The sequence below is a fragment of the Phytophthora cinnamomi genome, assembly GCF_018691715.1.
Source record: "Phytophthora cinnamomi strain GKB4 chromosome Unknown Contig73, whole genome shotgun sequence".
Classification (NCBI taxonomy): Eukaryota; Oomycota; class Peronosporomycetes; order Peronosporales; family Peronosporaceae; genus Phytophthora; species Phytophthora cinnamomi.
In genome coordinates, this window is record NW_027151006.1 from 311,721 (window position 1) to 329,475 (window position 17,755).

Below are 17,755 nucleotides of genomic sequence, written 5' to 3' on the forward strand. Positions count from 1 at the left end.
GTGACGGGGAAATGACAAACGCTGGCTATTCCGGAAACATTTCCAAATTTTTCGTCAAATGACAGAATCGGGCATTCAAACATTCTGGCACTAGAGCAGTAACAGCTCATCCACGGTACTGCGAGTCAGGCGGCAACAAAAAGCACAGCCGAAAAGAGGTCATGCGCATGCTGCAAGAGGAGCACCAGGAGATCGGCGTTGTGGCGACTACTGTGTAATAGAGCCTGTCGTCTAGGAAGACACCGACGTCATGGAGGTCCACGTGCCGGCGCATGTCATTGAGAAGGGAGTCATGTAGGAGCGCGCCAACACGCACACTTACACGGCGGGCCCCTAGTGCTCCTCGTGCATTCTCCTCCTGTGCTGCGGCGCCCTATTTCTCCTCTTGCAGCATGCGCATGACCACTTTTCGGCTGTGCTTTTTGTTGCCGCCTGGCTCGCAGTTTCGTGGCTGAGCTGTTACTGCTCTAGTGCCAGAATGTTATGAATGCCCGATTCTGCCATTTGACGCAGAATTAGGAAATGTTTCCTGAATAGTGCCAGCATTGGTCATTTCCCGACCAAAAATCGGTCTTACAAGTATTTATTAGCCAGTCATATCTCATGATTTCAATTTGTGTAACATACATAAAACCTTTTCGCGCTTATTATGTATCGTGGACCAGAGACTCCACAGACCACACACAAAGATGATGTGGAATATCTTCTGCGTCAGGGGACTGATGCAATAGCACGAACGGAGGAGACAACCAACGTATTGTTGCGAATTGAAAGCATGGAAACTGGGACGAAGCTAAACCCAAGGAGCTCCACACCCACAGAGCGTGAACATCCCTTGGATCGTTTTTTCGCAGTCCAAAAGGTGAAGCCAGTACGGTCAACGCTTGCAGTGGCAAAATTTCTCGCCAAGAGTAAGGAGACCGTAAATTGTATATTCCCGACTGATCGTGAGCAAAATCCTCAGGCTTACCTTTGGAGAACAGCTGGACACCTCCAGAGAAAACCAACTACCGCTCTAACCGACAGACGAACACATTGATTGCTCGTCTAACTGCATATCAGGCTTCTATAGATAAAACCTAACACCAAATAGAACGCCGTTAACCCCCCCCCCCCCCCCCCCCCCCCTGTATCGTGGACCAGAGCCAGAGCCCATCATGGGCGCCAGGAAGCGAGAGCGCTTGCTGTAATGCTGTATGGATGTGTGGAAATCACGACGTGGCGATATACATGTAAATGGCGAAATCAAATCCGAAGCCTGAGGTTTCAAGCCTCTACATGTCCCAACATGTACATACATCTACAGTAGTGCAGCCTGAGGTTTCCAGCCTCTACATGTCCCAACATGTACATACATCTACAGTAGTGCGGCACAGTAAGTACGGTTTCATCCAAAAAGTGTGAGCCGAAGCACGTGCCGTAAATACATTTCTACTGTAGCGAACCCAAGGAGGCATCAGGTACAATGTTACAGTCGCAGTCTGCGACACGGTACAGTACGTACAACGAGTTTTGGCCGTGCGACGTCACAACACTTTCTCGCCGTCCGAAACTTGCACAACAGCCGTGTCCAGAGAAGCCGTTGGTCATCACGCTTGTGTCTCTGTGCCGACGTCAATGACGGTAAAGTTTACCATAAACGCTGGGGGTTGCACGACTCGTGCCACGTGGGATGTGCTACACTGTAGGTTACTCCTCCCGCAACTTACAACAAGAGGTACTAACGTTACTGTACAGTACATGTACAACACCATGCACGGTACCGCACAACAACATGCCGAAGGCATCGTTCGTTCAACACAACTCGTTGTGTGTGATTTTAATTGAGGGACGCCAGATTAGAATGATAAAGGCAATTAAAATAATCGCTAGACAGATTGAACACATACATGTACTGTACCAGTTCCCACGCACCGCAGCTGTGATCACCACGCCTTCGTTGCCGTTGTGAGACGTTCCGGCTCAAGCGGATGGCCAAACCGGTTTCTCCCTGATTTGTCGGGGAATCGACACCTCGCTGCTTTGTCGGTGAATCGATGGCCCCAGCTAGTGAGACCTTCAAGGATCTACGGTTCTCGTTGCATGGCTCTGCTAACAGCGCGATAACATATGGTGATTGGTAGCGTCCTGTATCTTACGGCTCACCGAAGTAGTATGTACAAAAACCAGCGTTTGGGCTGAGTGCATCTGCCCATTCACCAATTCTTCCACTCACGTGAATAACTCGTAGCCTCGGGACGATGAAGTCTTACCTCATCCTGTGTGCTGCCGCTTTGGCCGCCTTCGCTTCGGTGAATGCCCAAGAAACGACTAACTCGACGACGAAGTCCATCGATTTCTCGAACCTGGAGGTGACGTCGGCGCCGACGACCGTGCCTGGAACTAAGAAGGGTCTGCCGCAGAAGGACGAGGAACTAGCAACGGTTAAACCGCCGGTGAAATACATCGACTATTCGAAACTCAAGAAATTCACGAGAGCGTCTGCACCCACGAAGAAGGGTCTACCGCAGGAGGACGAACCGGAGCAGCAACAGCAGCAGCAGCAGCAGCAACAGCAGCAACAGTCGAGCATGTCGGGCTCTCAGGACGTAGAAGTGGAGATCGACACGCTGAAGGAGACGCCGGCGCCTACGACCGTGCCTGCCAGTGGCAAGGGTCTGCTGCAAGAGGAGGAGGAACCAGCAACGGTTAAACGCCCGGTGAAGTACATCGATTATTCGAGTCTCAAGAAATTCACGAGAGCGCCTACGCCCGTGCCTGGCACGAAGAAGGGTCTGCCACAGGAGGACGAACCGGAGCAGCAACAGCAGCAGCAGCAGCAACAGTCGAGCATGTCGGGTTCTCAGGAAGTGGAGGTGGAGATCGATACGCCTGCTCCGACGGTTACAAGGACGATTCGGCCTGATCCCCGCGCGACCGAAGCCCCGACGCCAGACCCGACGCTGCCTCCCACGCTGGCGCCGACCACAGCCCCGACGCCCGCTCCGACCCCCGACCCGGGTCCGTGGGTGGCCAAGTGGATTTCCCACGACCAAGTGAAGCCGTTCCCGCAGCCTGAGCCTGTCACGATCTCGGACAAGGCCGCCGTCAAGTTCAAGCCCCAGATGCACATCACAAACGGATGCCACCCTTACCCTGCGGTGAACGAAGCCGGAGAGACCGGTGGCGGTCTCAAGACCAAGGGCGCTCCTAGTGCTGGATGCAAGGGGTCTGGATGGGGATCGCAAGTCTACGGGCGATCTACGTGGTATCGCGGCATGTGGGCCATAATGTACTCGTGGTACTTCCCAAAGGACTCGCCGTCTACGGGTTTAGGCCACCGCCACGACTGGGAGCACGTCATTGTGTGGATCGACAACCCAGAGGTTGAGACTCCCAAGATTTTGGCGGTGTCGCCGTCGGCACACAGTGGCTACTCCAAGTACGTTCCGCCAAACCCCGACACAGTCGATGGCACGAGCGTCAAGGTCAATTACGAAAGCCACTATCCGATCAACCACGCCACCGATATGACGTCGAAGGGCGGAGACTTTCAGGACCTGATCATGTGGAGCCAGCTGTCCGAGAACGCGCGCCGTGCCTTCAACTCGGTGTCCTGGGGCAAGGCCAACACTCCCTTTAACGACGGCAACTTTGAGCCCAAGCTGGGCAAGGCTTGGCCGTTTAAGAATTAAATATCCATGTGTGCGGTTGCAGCACGTCAGTATTTTGTTACGATAATCTGTTCAAAGCGCAAGGATTTTGTTGAGTAAAGCGGCAGCCACGCAATGTCCCAGCTCAAGTCTTAGCGAATTGGCCGCCTTGCTATTGCCCCTGGTTGCTTGCACTACTTTTTGCTGGTTTTCTGAGCGAATAGCACCTTGGAGAGGTATCGGGAGAAATTCTCGGTTGACCGTGGTGGACTGTATCTACTAGTACATGTATCTCTTTTGTCGTCCTGAAGAAAAAGAAAATGATGTTTTGACGTGACGATTTGTCGCAGCTCCAGCCAATTTACACAAGTATCATACTTCCGGTAAATCACCAAGCCTGATACACTTCACAAGCAGCATTCCTTGACCTTACAGTTATCTGGACGGCAATCGAAAACCAGTTCAACGATGCAACGTAGCGTGCACAGTACTATCTAGGTTTGGACTACGCAACTCAAGGTTACTATGGAGACAATGTGGGTTGACCAAACTGAGTATCCATCGATGTATGATAAATCAACCAAACGGCCACGCCCTCCCCAACTTCGACTCAAAGTTTCCGTCGTTAAATGGCGTGTTTGCTTTCTCCCACCCAACTGCGTTCAGTGCTCGGCGCGAGTCTTCGGACAGTTGATTCCACATGATGAGGTCCTGGAACTCACCGCCGTCGGTAGTGAATTCAAGCGCATGGTTGATGGGCCAGTGGCTCACATACTGGACCTTGACGCTCGTGCCATCGAGGACGTCGGCATTCGGAGGAACTTGGCGCGAGTAACCACTGTGGGCCGACGGCGTCACGGCCAAAATCTTGGGAGTCTCAACCTCTGGGTTGTCGATCCACACAATGACGTGCTCCCAGTCGTGGCGGTGGCCTAAACCCGTAGACGGCGAGTCCTTTGGGAAGTACCACGAGTACATTATGGCCCACATGCCGCGATACCACGTAGATCGCCCGTAGACTTGCGATCCCCATCCAGACCCCTTGCAGTTGGAGCTAGGGGCACCCGTTGGTTTCAAACCACTGCTGGTCTCGCCCCACCAGCTCACGGCAGGGTACGGGTGACATCCGTTCGTAATGTGAAGCTGCGGTTTAAACTTGACGGCGGCCTTTTCGGAGATTGTGACGGGCTCGGGCTGCTTGTACGACTGTACTTGGTCGTGGTCTATCCACTTGGCCACCCACGGACCCGGATCCGGGGTCGGAGCGGGCGTCGGAGCGGGCGTCGGAGCGGGCGTCGGAGCAGGAGTCGGGGCAGGCGTCGGGGCAGGAGTTGGAGCCTCTGTCGGTGCTGGCGTCGGAGCTGGTGTTGGGACTGGCGTTGGGACTGGCGTCGGAGCTTCAGTCTCTGTTCCATTTGCCTGAGCTTGTGAACCTTCGAAGCTGTCGGAGGTAGAACCCTTAACGCTATCGAACGTAACTTTTTGGCCATGAGAGCCCTCCAGGCTGTTGAAGGTAGAGCTATCCGCGCTGTCGGAGGTAGAATCGTCCAGGCTGGTAGAATCTGCGAGGTTGTCAGAGGTATCAGAGGTAGATCCATCAGCGCTGTCAGACGCGAAGCCTGCAAGGCTGTCGGAGGTAGAACCAGTGAGGCTGCTAGAGGAAGATCCCGCGAGGCTGTCAGAAGTAGAGCCCGAGAGGCTGTCGGAGGTAGACACTTCCGAACTGCCGGAGGTAGAACCTACGAGACTATCGTAGGTAGATCCCTTGAGGCTGTCAGCGGTAGAACTCGCGGAGCTGTCTGCGGTAGAGCCCTCAAGGCTGCCGGAGGCAGAGCCCTCCAGACTACCAGGTGTAGAACCCGCGAGGCTGTCAGAGGTGGATTTGCCCAGGCTGTCAGAAGTAGAATCCGTGAAGCTGTCAGAGGTAGAACCTTCTACACTGTCGGAGGCAGAATCCGCGAGGCTCGAACCTGTGAGGCTGCCAGAAGTAGAACCCGTAAGGCTGTCGGAGGTAGAACTCGAGCTAGAAACATCAAGGCTGTCGAACGTGACCTCTTGATCCGTTGAACCGTCCAGACTTGTGGAACCCTCCAGGCTGTCGTCCATAACTCCTTGTAGTTCGGAACCCTCCAGGCTGTCAAAGGTAAATACGTTTTGGACCGGGCCCGATGCAGCTTTCTCGAACTGGTCTCGAGAAGAATCGTCCATTTGGGCAACATCTTTAGCTCGAGTTGTTGCCATCGCGGAAACCACGGTCGACAAAAAGATGAACAACTTCATTGCGGAATTGAAGCTGCTCCCTCAGATCCGTGCGGCTAATTGGAAACTGGAAAGAAGTCACACGCTCGCGACGAGAGAGAGAGAGACAGCGCACGCAGATCTTGAAGAGCATCAATTTCCAACTGGAAGTACAGAAGACCGCAGCCCATGCGTCACACAACTCGTTATTATTGTCGAACTTAACGGCAATACGTGTACGTGTATCATAATACTTCTAGTACTTGTATCAAAAACGAAAACCTTACATACAGTATTACATAAGTATTAAAATTAACGTACCAATGCGTTTCTACCTGTTACTGCTGTATTGATGTGACTGCTCTGGGTACAATTGATGTTTTACTCTGAATCTTCAACACATATCGAACACACAACCGGAAGCGGCTGAAATTGGGATTTGAAAACGAGGAATGAGAGCGACGCTACGGTACATAGCTGCTTCGAATCGGGCGTTCGACCCAGAACGTCGGACACGGCCAACAACACCACACACTCGTCAATAATGCGCTCCAATTAACCTGATCAGCGGGACCACAAGCCCTTTGAGTGGTGTCCCTTACCACGCCCCGAAGGACGAGCCAGCAGAATGAGATTGCGAGGAGGAAGCATCTTAGTAAGTGAGTCACGGCTTGTCACTGTTAATGACTTAGCTCGACAAGACCCTAGCCCTCCACCCTAATACCATCCCAGGTACAGTGTGTAACCTGTCCTCACTTTACATAGTCCTATTCTACCAGATGTACGGTGTTCACTGCTCACTGATCATCACCCGTTTGAACACGTGTTACAGTATTGCTCCTGTACATGTTCCTAAATGGCCATGCAATTTAGCTCAATCGATTTGTAAATTGAAATTGATTGCGCACAGCACCCCAAGTTGCGTTGTCCCCGTAATAGCGATTAACGTAACCAACCATATGTTTATACGTTTTGTGCATTCTGGCGGAGACGACTTGTATTTTGACGATTTAGTGGACGACCTAGCTATGGGCGAATTGAAAGAATGGCAACGAGTTACCGATGCAAAATTGTGAATGGAGGGTGGACCAACCGCCATTCGGTTTCTTAATGCCCCAAGCTGCACGTTGCAGCCTCCAACATACTTTATAAAAACGTCGCTTGTACGCAAAAATTACAGAGTTGAAATGGCTAACACTGTTGTCAAATACCTCTGCCTTGTCCAGCCAAGCTGTTGTCTGGATGGAATGCATGCATATTAACACAGAATACAATGAAGTCTGTCGTTTTCCTCAACGTTGGGCGATGTCAAGTTTAGACTACTGTAACGGGGTTACATGGAATAATGACCTTGACACTAAACATATGTAGCAAGCGTTTTATCTGCTCGTACCTAAGTGAGACGAATCTGTAGTGCTGTGAAGAGACAAAAACGCAAAACCCTCCATGACAACCAGAAGCACGTTGAATGATCGTTGTGACCTCGCCAAGTTGAGGCCATTAATAGCAATGTCATAGGCAAGAAGACGGTGGAAATGTACCACCGAGGAATCACTCGTTATCTGTGATGGCTCTACCAACACAAAAGGAACGTGTTCAGCGATGAGCTTCTACAAGCCGTTGAAGATGATGAGGAATAGTATCTCGAGAGTGATGACACTGGATCTCTCAGAAGGAAACAGTACTCCAATTTGTGCGTGACAATGGAGCTGTGGCCCCAATTCAATATGACGTGCATGTTGCTGGCGATTTCGAAAGTTTTTGATATCTTTAAGAAACTCTAAGGGTGAGAAACATGGTCAGTCCGCATATGATTCTATACTATTCAAAATCCAATTTCGCTATGTTTTTCTTCTCTACCGACACGATTGCTACGCACCGGAAGTTTTTTTTTTGCTGGAATCACTTGTTTATCACCATGATTTCTATCGCGCAGATTACGCTCAAACCATCCTCTTCGTCAGAATGCACTCTTCGGAATCCAAATGCCATTGTACAGCTTAAAGACCGCATAACATGCCGATCAGCAACACTGACGGACCGTATTCGTCCTACAGGAGTCCCACCTCATGTTCACATGCTGCTTGCAATCGAAAATCAATCAGAGCAGCTGAGAAGGTTGACGCTTTTGGTAAACTCGGCGGCACCAACTGGTATTTCGCTCATGAAAGATGAATTAAGTTCCCAGATGCATTCGCTATCACCTCAAGCTCTTGATGCCAGCATCTCCCGCGCGCTGAATGAGTGTGGTGTTGTTGAAGTTGTACGATCTATTCAATTGCAAAGCGCGTCACAGCTGTATCTACCCGTTGATACTGGCTCAGCTCCGCTTTCTACTGAGCACCATTCAAACCAAGAAGCTTCTGATACTCCAATCACAAACTTGCGTATGCAATGCTCTCGCTTGACACGTGTTCGTGATGATTTTGCTATCCCTACCACGAGTTTAGAACGTGCGTGGGAGCACTAGTGCTGTGGTACTCCATCGGGTAATTATGAACATTTCCGCTTTCTCCAGTGGCAAGATCTTTCAAGTACCACAAAATGCAAAAGAATTCTCGCACTACAGATACATGATGATGGAAGTTCAAACGAGACCCATTGCACAATCAATCTGGACCGACCACCCAACGATAGATGTAACGGGGTTACACGCACAAGTGGCTACAAGTCACTTGTGATTTTAACAGATAGGATATCTGTTAAAAGTTTTAGATACTTCCTCACTTTGGTGTAAGTCACACCAATGGATACATTGAAGTGGGCCACCACAATGAGTGGTCCACACCTACCCAAAGATCCTATTGGTAGAAAGCAGCATCTTTCTACCAATTAGAGACGTGGATATTGGCGGGACTCTGACAGCCAGCCGCTGGCAACCCCTTTCATAGATGATAAACAGTTTTAGCAGTTTTAGAAGGAAGATCAATTCACAAACAAATACAGTTCTCATTTCACCTAATCTAAGTCACTTGGAATCCTTTTGTTACTTAACTTATATTTGTGTATTCAAATGTAATTAACCTAAGTAATTACTAAGTACTTACGCTTCCTCATACACGTAGCGCAACGTGAAAGCTAAAGTAGTGAGTCAAGTTAGACCCACTACACCTGGTAGCACTTCGTAGTTCGTCCAACGACCGACTGCTTGACGTTCGTACGAAGTGTACGAACGCGGAGCCGAGACCCACATGAGCACGGAGGTGCCCATGGAGAGCTCCAACACGCCTGCAACGCATGTTGCACGTGCTGACTGCCCCACCTGTCTGACCCAGAATGGGAAGCCCTTCAACGACTGTCAACAGTCATGGGAGAAGCGGCGATAGCTACGATGCTGCGTACGCTATCGCCGACGGAGCAACATGGTGTTGCTCTAGGATTCATCATGAAGGAGCAGCGCGATGCTGCCTCCTCAGTGACGGCGTCGTCAGGGACGACACCGCGTGCTCAATCATTGAAATCGAGCGTAAGCAATTACGTGGGAAGAGAGGGCGAGCCTCTCCTCCGGTGGCTTGTCGAGCTCGACACAGCCATAGCGGCTCGATGCATTGTCGACTTGTTGTCAACGGTTGCGTTCGCCATGTCATGTCTTGGCGGGCGAGCGAGGAGTTGGGCGTACGGACGCCGACTCTCAGATCCTACGTGCTTTAGCACGTACGAGATATTCAAAGAGGAGCTCAAACAAGCGTTTGAGCCCCCGCAAAACGAGTTCCGGTCGAGGGCGGAGTTCCTCGACCTTCAGCAGGGTAAGCATGACGTTCATGCTTTCGCGCAGCGCGCACAATACTTGGTCTCAAATATCGTGACTAATCCAATTGACGAGGCGACTAAGGTCGTCACGTTCATGAAGGGACTTAGAGATGGGTCCGTGAAGACCTATCCCTTCCGAGAGTACCCGAGTACTCTCGAGGCTGCAATCACCCTTGCCATGCAAGAAGAGTTTAGCCTGCGACAGGCTAAACTCCATGTAAACGTACCGAGGCCGCAACCGCGCCCGGTAGCGAGGACGGGAGGTCCGGAGCCAATGGACCTCTCGAACGCAACAACTGCTGGTTACCAGCAGCAGGGAGGTAACGTGCGATGCTTCCGTTGCGGAAGGATCGGTCACTTTGCACGGGAGTGCACAACTCCCATGCCCACTGGAGGTGGCCGTCGTGGCGATGCTAGGCATCGCCGCGGACCAACAAAAAACGCGAACATCCAGTAGGCGCGGGGCGCCCTACTGGTAATGCAGTCGCGCGTGCCGACATCGGGCACGCGACGCTGAGGACTGCAGCCCCCAGTGAGACCAGCTCTCGCTGCAAGAAACAAGATGACAGGCCAAACCTAGTCATCTTGAAGGTTTACTCGAAGAGAGTGAGTGACTCTCTTCGAGCATTGGTAGATTCAGGCGCGTCGAACAACTTTGCTCGACTACGAAGCCTGCCGAGACTTGACTTCGAGGAGGTAAATGTACCTCGAAGTCTTCTGGAGGTACGACTGGCAACAGGTGCCATCATGAAGACTGATAAGCGCGTCGTGAACGTGCGCTTCTCGTACAAACAACGGGTGTTTGTCGAACACTTTATCGTCCTGGACCTGGACGATAACTTCGACGTGGTAATGGGCATGCCGTGGCTTGCACGGCATGATCCGGTGATAGACTGGAAGAAGCGCACGCTCGTGCGCTTCGGCCGCGACTGCGGAACAGAGAGCGATGGCCCTGTTACCGCAGCGCACGCACCAGCAGGTGTGCGCGGTTCACCAGTCGAGACAGCGCTTAATGCTGCTGTCCCGGAGTGCCCAGGAAGTGCGCGAGGGCGCGCACAAGTGAGACCAACGTCGGCAATGCTGCCGACGTCGGAAGAAAAAGATGCACTGGTTCCGGGAACCAATACCCACGTTCAAGCGTGTAAGGGACAGTCCCTGACCCAAAAAGGTCACGTCGACAACGACGCGTCGGCTCCGGGAGCCGACGCACCCTCGGTCATGAGGGGCTTCGCCAATGAATGGCGTCGAGGTGACGAAGGCGTGTCAGCTCCGGGAGTTGACGCTGCAAACAGTGCGGATGGTTGCAAACGTACCGCACTGACGCAATTTGCATGCTGTCGTGCAGCCGGGCTGCACGTCGAAGCGCCATGCGATCAAGCCGGGCTTGATACCGCGCGCCCGCGGACAGGGTCCGCCGGCGAACAACTGTCCACGGCCGGGCCTGGACCAGAAGAACAACTGTGCGGAGTCCGGCTCCGCACAACAACAAGACGGCGCATGCGGAGAACGCTGCGCAAGTCTCGGTCCGGGACCAAGACGCAACAAGAACAGTCTGCTGGGCAGACTGAGGCGGTGACGCCGGACGTCGAGACGCTAAGCGTCTTGACGCGCACCGATACTGGATTCCAGTATCGCGAGATGGAACTCGCTAATCCTCCGACGACGGCGTCGGAGTTGACTTCGCTTCCAGCCATGAGCTGGAAGCGCTTCACGCTCGACTTACACGATGGACGCATCGAGCAGGTCTGCGTTCTTTCGAATAGCGGAAGAAGGGAGAGCGAGAGCGAAGAGCTGAGGCAGCTCTTCATGGGAAGTACCACTGCGAGTGAAGACACTCTCAGTGCGAAGACGAAGCGAGAGCGCTTCGAGGAACAAGGTTGGGACTCGTTAAAGTCGAGTCCCTATTACGAATTATTGAGGGAGTACAAAGACGTCCTCCCGGAAGAGATTCCTGCGGACCTTCCGCAGGATAAGGGCATTCAGCACGAGATTGATCTCGTGCCGGGCACGAAATACTGTGTCACGCGGCAGTGGCCACTGCCGCGAGCGCAAGTAAAAGCAATCGACGACTTCTTTGAAAGTCGTCGCAAAGCAGGACAAGTGCGGGAATCAAAGTCCCCGCACAGTGCTCCGACGTTATGTGTCAAAAAGCCACAGGGCGGATGGCGCATCGTTCATGCATATAACAAGCTGAACAATGTGACGGTACTGGCGCAGATGCCGATACCGCGACAAGATGTTATCATCGATTCGATGACCGGGAGCACCGTTTACAGTGCTCTCGACTTGCGAGACGGATTCTATCAGATCCTAATGCGTGAGCGCGATATCCCTCTCACGGCAGTGAGCACACCGAGCGGCATGCTCTGGGAATGGCTTGTCATGCCACAGGGGCTTAAGAATGCCCCTGCGACTTTCAACAGGTGCGTGACGCACTTGTTGCGTCAGCGCGACTTCGCACCGAGCTACTTCGATGATGTGTTCATCCACTGCCGGGCTGTGGACGGGAAGACCGACGTAGAGATGCACAGGGTAACCTACTTGAGCTTATGCGAAAGCATAAGCTCTACGCGAACCTGAAGAAGTGTATCTTCGGGGCGAGCGAGATACCCGTCCTCGGGTGTCTCGTAGGGAAAAACGATGTTCGCCCTGACCCGGAAAAGGTCAGAGTGATTAATGAATGGCTAACGCCTTCAAGTGTCAAGGAACCGAGGCAGTTCCTTGTGCAAGTACGTGGAGGATTACGCGGGCAAGATCCGCCGCTGTCACAACTTCTTAAGAAAGAAGCTGTGTGGAATTGGATACCCGATTGCCAAAAGGCATTTAATGCAGTCAAGCGGGGCTTGACTGAGGCACCGATCTTGGCAGTGGCTGACCAAGATCGCCCATTTCACGTAGTGTGTGACGCATCCGACTTCGCGATCGGATGCGCGATGTCGTGCTACTACCAATCGCGTCAGCCGAAGCCAGCTGAGCGCACTATCCGGTGCATGACAGAACTCCTTGCCATGAAATACGCACTCGCAAAGTTCCGAGTGTATTTGCTTGGAAGTAGACCGTATGTGGTCTACACCGACCATGCATCACTGCGTACCGCAGTGAAGTCGCCACATTTCACAAAGAATGGCGAGATGGCTCTCATTCTTTGCGGAGTATAACTTCCGGGTCGAATACAAACCCGGAAGATTGAATGACGCGTTATCACGTCGGCCAGAGTACGCAGAAGCTGTTGACGTCAATGCCATTGACGCCATGCGATCGAGCAAACCCACATCATCTCTGTTGGACGATGTGAAGGCCGCGTACGCGCACGACGCGGACGCGAAGCTCTGCTGGCCTATGGCACAGCGCCTTCTGACAAGTCTCGTCAGAAGCTGCCCAAGCACCTTCGAGCGCGTGCACACCGCTTTCGAGTGCATGACGGAATACTGCTTTATAATGCAGGCGACGACAACGCGGATCGCGTTGTCGTGCCGACGACCTGCGACTCAGGATCATGTACGAATACCATGATGCCCCGATCGGGACATCCGGACGTGAGAAGACTTACGTCCTTCACGCGCGACTTCTACTGGCACCACCAGTAAGTGCGCAAGTACATCCGTGCTTGCGAGGTGTGCCAACGCGTAAAGCCTGCGCCGTTTGCGCAGGTTCGTTTAATCACCGACTCCGTCGGAGGTGGAGTCCGATGTCTTTGGACGATCTTGGTCTTCGAAAATGGAAGCCGATCGCTTCAGCGAAGATGGTGCCGGCAGATTCAAAACGGCGTCTTCGTCGAGACGACATCGACTCGTGTCAATAACAGCGCGTTGAAGTGTTTACACTTTCAGGAGCCAGTTGTCGGATCATCCGCAGACGGACACCGATGCGCGTGAATCGCGTTTACGCTCACTCGTTCCAATACTGGGCGAGCGAGCATCGATGGCAGAGTTTGCCATCAACAATCAGTGCGCCTCGATCGGGCATACGCCCTGGTCGTGATTTCTCGTGGGGAAAGCAATAGCAGCCGCAGAAAACCGCTTACACCTGCACAGTGTCAGCTGCAACAATGGACAAACCATGGTCTGCGCAGGGCGCAACTCCTCCGTCAGACCACGCGCGCGGAATGAATCACGCAGAGGCCTCTAGCTTCAGAGCGAGCCGAATGACTTCAGCTCGGATGCAATCAGCTTCATCACCAAAGATAAGCGATTCGGTTTAAGACCAATAAAGCTTTGCCGACCAACAGAAGCTAACGCAATTAACAATGTGGCAGGCAACACAAATGAATTCAACGTTAGTTCATTGGTTTTGTTAGCTACTCAAAACCTGCGATTTCGGAGCAGCAAGCTTGCTCCGCACTTCATCGGCCGTTCACTGACGTTAAAGCATGCGCCTCCATCCGACCTTTTACGTCGGGCGGCTGAGCATACCAGCGAGCGCCTCATCTGAGCTTGAGACCGCCGCGACTTTTCTGGCTCCTGCTTCAGGCGGCGAACTCAGCGCCACAGACGCTCCACGGCGGTCACCCGGTCGTGGGGAGGTGCGTATTGATCCCGGGGCTGGCGCGCTCCTGTTCGCCGCCGCCGATCCGTGACGCCCGCGGCTCAACCCGCTGGATTGTTGAGCGGATTGCGATCCGAATTTCATCGAGATTCATGGGAGCCGCGGAACGTCTTGCTGGAGGACGTTCCGGAAAGGGTGAGGGCGTACGAAGAGCAGGACGCGCTGGTGCAGCGGAAGTAGTGCGAGCGCTGCGGTCATCGCTAGCGCCCGAACCCTCACGTGCTAAGAATTTAGCACGGAGCTCTTTGAGACTCTCGGGCGCACGGAATGACGTGTGCCCGTTCAGGTCGCGGTCGCTCAAGCGGACCACGCCTGGGAAGCACTTCGCGCACTGAAAGCGCTCGGGCACGACACAGCCTGGAGTTGCTCCAACTTTCCACGCTTCGAGTACGTCTCCGAAGTTATCACGCTTGAAGCTATCTGCACTGCCTTTGTTGAAGTTATCAACAAAGGCGTTCCAACTTTGATAAAGTGCCTGCATATCGGAGCTCATGAAAGAGTCCGAAGTAACAATCGCGCCTTTGATGACCGGTATGGGAACTCGGTACCTCCGAATGAGGTGCCGCTATACCTATGCAGCGCCATCAAAGATGACGCCGTGGCTGCCGAGCTGCACTTTGATGCGGAGACGCATCAAATGCGCGATTATTACTTCGGACTCTTTCATGAGCTCCGATGGTTTCAAAGCAAGAAGACATCTTCTCGCAGCAAAGTGCCCGAGTGGCAGGCACTTTGTCAAAGTTGGAATGCTTTTGTTGAAAACTTCAACAAGAGGCCGAGTGCTTACCGTGATCGGATTAAGCAAGCGCGTGATCGCTTCGAGACGTACTCGAAGCGTGGAAAGTTGGAGCAGCTCCACGTTGCTGCGGAGGAGGCTAATGTGTCGTGCGCTGTGCCCGAGGGCTTTCAGTGCACGAAGTGCTTCCCAGGCGCGGTCCGCTTGAGCGACCGCGACCTGAACGGGTACACGTCGTTCCGTGTGCCCGAGAGTCTCAAAGAGCCCGTGCCAAGTTCTTAGCACGTGAGGGTTCGGGCGCTAGCGATGATCGCAGCGCTCGTATTACTTCCGCTGCACCAGCGCGTACTGCTCTTCGTACGCCCTCACCCTTTCCGGAACGTCCTCCAGCAAGACGTTCCGCGGCTCCCATGAATCTCGATGGGGAGGACATCCTCTCCAACGAATACGAAAACGAGCCCCTTGAGGGTTCGTTTTCGGGATACTATGGTCAACAATCCGCTCAACAATCCCGCGGGTTGAGCCGCGGGCGTCACGGATCGGCGGCGGCGGGGGTGGGAACACGCCCCGGGTATGATCAGCCCCGGCCGATCAATACGCACCTCCCCACGACCGGGTGACCGTCGTGGAGCGTCTGTAGGCGCTGAGTTCGCCGCCCTGAAGCAGGAGCTGGCGAACCAGAAGGCTCAAGTCGCGGCGGTCTCACAGACCGCCTCGAATATCCAGGTCGAGCTGGGGAACCGGATGAAGGGGTTGCTCCAGTGCGTCCGCGCGCTGGAGGAAAGGCTGCTCGTCGTCGAGGCCAAGGCTTCCGCTTCTGCCTCGGCTCCTGCCGAGGCTTCGGGCAGCCGAGCTAGATGGCTCGTGCTGCAGGTATGGCTTCAGCCGCCCGACGTAAAAGGTCGGATGGAGGCGCATGCTAGACGGTATGGCTAGCGTGTATGTTGCCGTGCCGTGCCAACACAGTGAACGGCCCGATGAAGCGCGGAGCGTTTGCTTGCCCGGAACCGAAACTGCATGTTTAGGCAGGTTTTGAGTAGCCAACAAAACCAATGAACTAACGTTGAATTCATTTGTGTTGCCTCTGCCCACATTGTCTGCGTTTAGCTCTGTTGGTCAACAGAAGCTGCTATTAGGTTCTTGGACAAACCGAATCACGGCTTGTCTTTGGTGATGAAGCTGATTGCATCCGAGCTGAAGTCATTCAGCTCGCTCTCCGCTAGAGGCCCGGCCTCTGCGTGGTTCATTGCGGTGTCTGCGCCCTGCGCAGACCCGTGGTCTTTGTCCTTGTTGGTGGAGGAGTCTGCGCCCTGCGCAGACTCATGTGGTTTGTCCATTGTTGCAGCTGACACTGTGCAGGTGTAAGCGGTTTTCTGCGGCTGCTGTATTGCACTCGTAGGTCCTCCCCACTTAAAGGGGGGAGCCATCACCCGAGTAAACTCGGTAGACGTGGATGCCGCATGGCATTCACGTAGAACGGTGTATGCCCGGTCGAGGCATGCACTGAGTTGTTGATGGCAAACTCTGCCATCGATAAGCACTCGCTCCAGTATTGGAACGAGTGAGCGTAGCTCTTCAAAATGTCGACGAGCACGCGATTCACGCGCTCGGTTTGACCGTCCGTCTGCGGATGATCCGCAGTCGACATGGAAAGCTGGCTCCCAAGAAGTGTAAACACTTCTTGCCACAGACGCGCTGTGAAGCGCGGGTCTCTGTCCGACACGATGTCGGTCGGCATGTCATGGTGTTTGAACGCCATGTCGACGAACAGACGGGCCGTCTGCTTCGCGGTCACTTCTGCCGGCACCGCAGCAAGATGTACCATCTTGCTGAAGCGGTCGACGAAGACCACAACACCGGTATTCCCTCCGCTGTCCGGGGGAAGACCAAAGATGAAGTCCAAAGACATGGACTTCCAGCACTCCGACGGAGTCGGTAGTGATTGTAAAGGAACCTGCGCAAACGGCGCAGGCTTTACGCGTTGGCACACCTCGCAAGCACGGATGTACTTGCGCACCCACTTATACTGGTGGTGCCAGTAGAAGTCGCGCGTGAGAAGGACGTAAGTCTTCTCACGTCCGAGATGTCCCGCAGTCGGGGCATCATGGTATTCGTACATGATCCTGAGTCGCAGGTCATGGTCATTCGGCACGACAACGCGATCCGCGTTGTCGTCGCCTGCATTATAAAGCAGTATTCCGTCATGCACTCGAAAGCGGTGTGCACGCGCTCGAAGGTGCTTGGGCAGCTTCTGACGAGACTTGTCAGAAGGCGCTGTGCCATAGGCCAGCAAGAGCTTCGCGTCCGCGTCGTGCGCGTACGCGGCCTTCACATCGTCCAACAGAGATGATGTGGGTTTGCTCGATCGCATGGCGTCAATGGCATTGACGTCAACAGCTTCTGCGTACTCTGGCCGACGTGATAACGCGTCGGCCACCCCGTTCAATCTTCCGGGTTTGTATTCGACCCGGAAGTTATACTCCGCAAAGAATGAGAGCCATCTCGCCATTCTTTGTGAAATGTGTGGCGACTTCACTGCGGTACGCAGTGATGCATGGTCGGTGTAGACCACAAACGGTCTACTTCCAAGCAAATACACTCGGAACTTTGCGAGTGCGTATTTCATGGCAAGGAGTTCCTTGTCATGCACCGGATAGTGCGCTCAGCTGGCTTCAGCTGACGCGATTGGTAGTAGACAACACGATCACGGCTGCTGCATCAGCGCGCATCCGATCGCGAAGTCGGATGCGTCACACACTACGTGAAATGGGCGATCTTGGTCAGCCACTGCCAAGATCGGTGCCTCAGTCAAGCCCCGCTTGACTGCATTAAATGCCTTTTGGCAATCGGGTAT

At 53.6% G+C, this 17,755-nt stretch overlaps 2 protein-coding genes across 2 annotated transcripts; one reads left to right on the forward strand and one right to left on the reverse strand.

The window, feature by feature from the left end:
• Positions 1-2,240: 2,240 nt before the first annotated feature.
• IUM83_18230 (Necrosis inducing-like protein NPP1 type) lies at positions 2,241-3,674 on the forward strand (the record flags this gene model as incomplete). Its single annotated transcript, XM_067943216.1, has 1 exon — positions 2,241-3,674. One exon carries the CDS (start codon positions 2,241-2,243, stop codon positions 3,672-3,674), a length of 1,434 nt encoding a protein of 477 aa, XP_067785863.1.
• A 534-nt stretch (positions 3,675-4,208) lies between these two features.
• Positions 4,209-5,873, reverse strand: IUM83_18231 (Necrosis inducing-like protein NPP1 type; the record flags this gene model as incomplete). The annotated part of the gene is made up of 1 exon (XM_067943217.1): positions 4,209-5,873. The coding sequence occupies one exon, from the start codon at positions 5,871-5,873 to the stop codon at positions 4,209-4,211; it is 1,665 nt and encodes a 554-aa protein (XP_067785864.1).
• Positions 5,874-17,755: the final 11,882 nt, after the last annotated feature.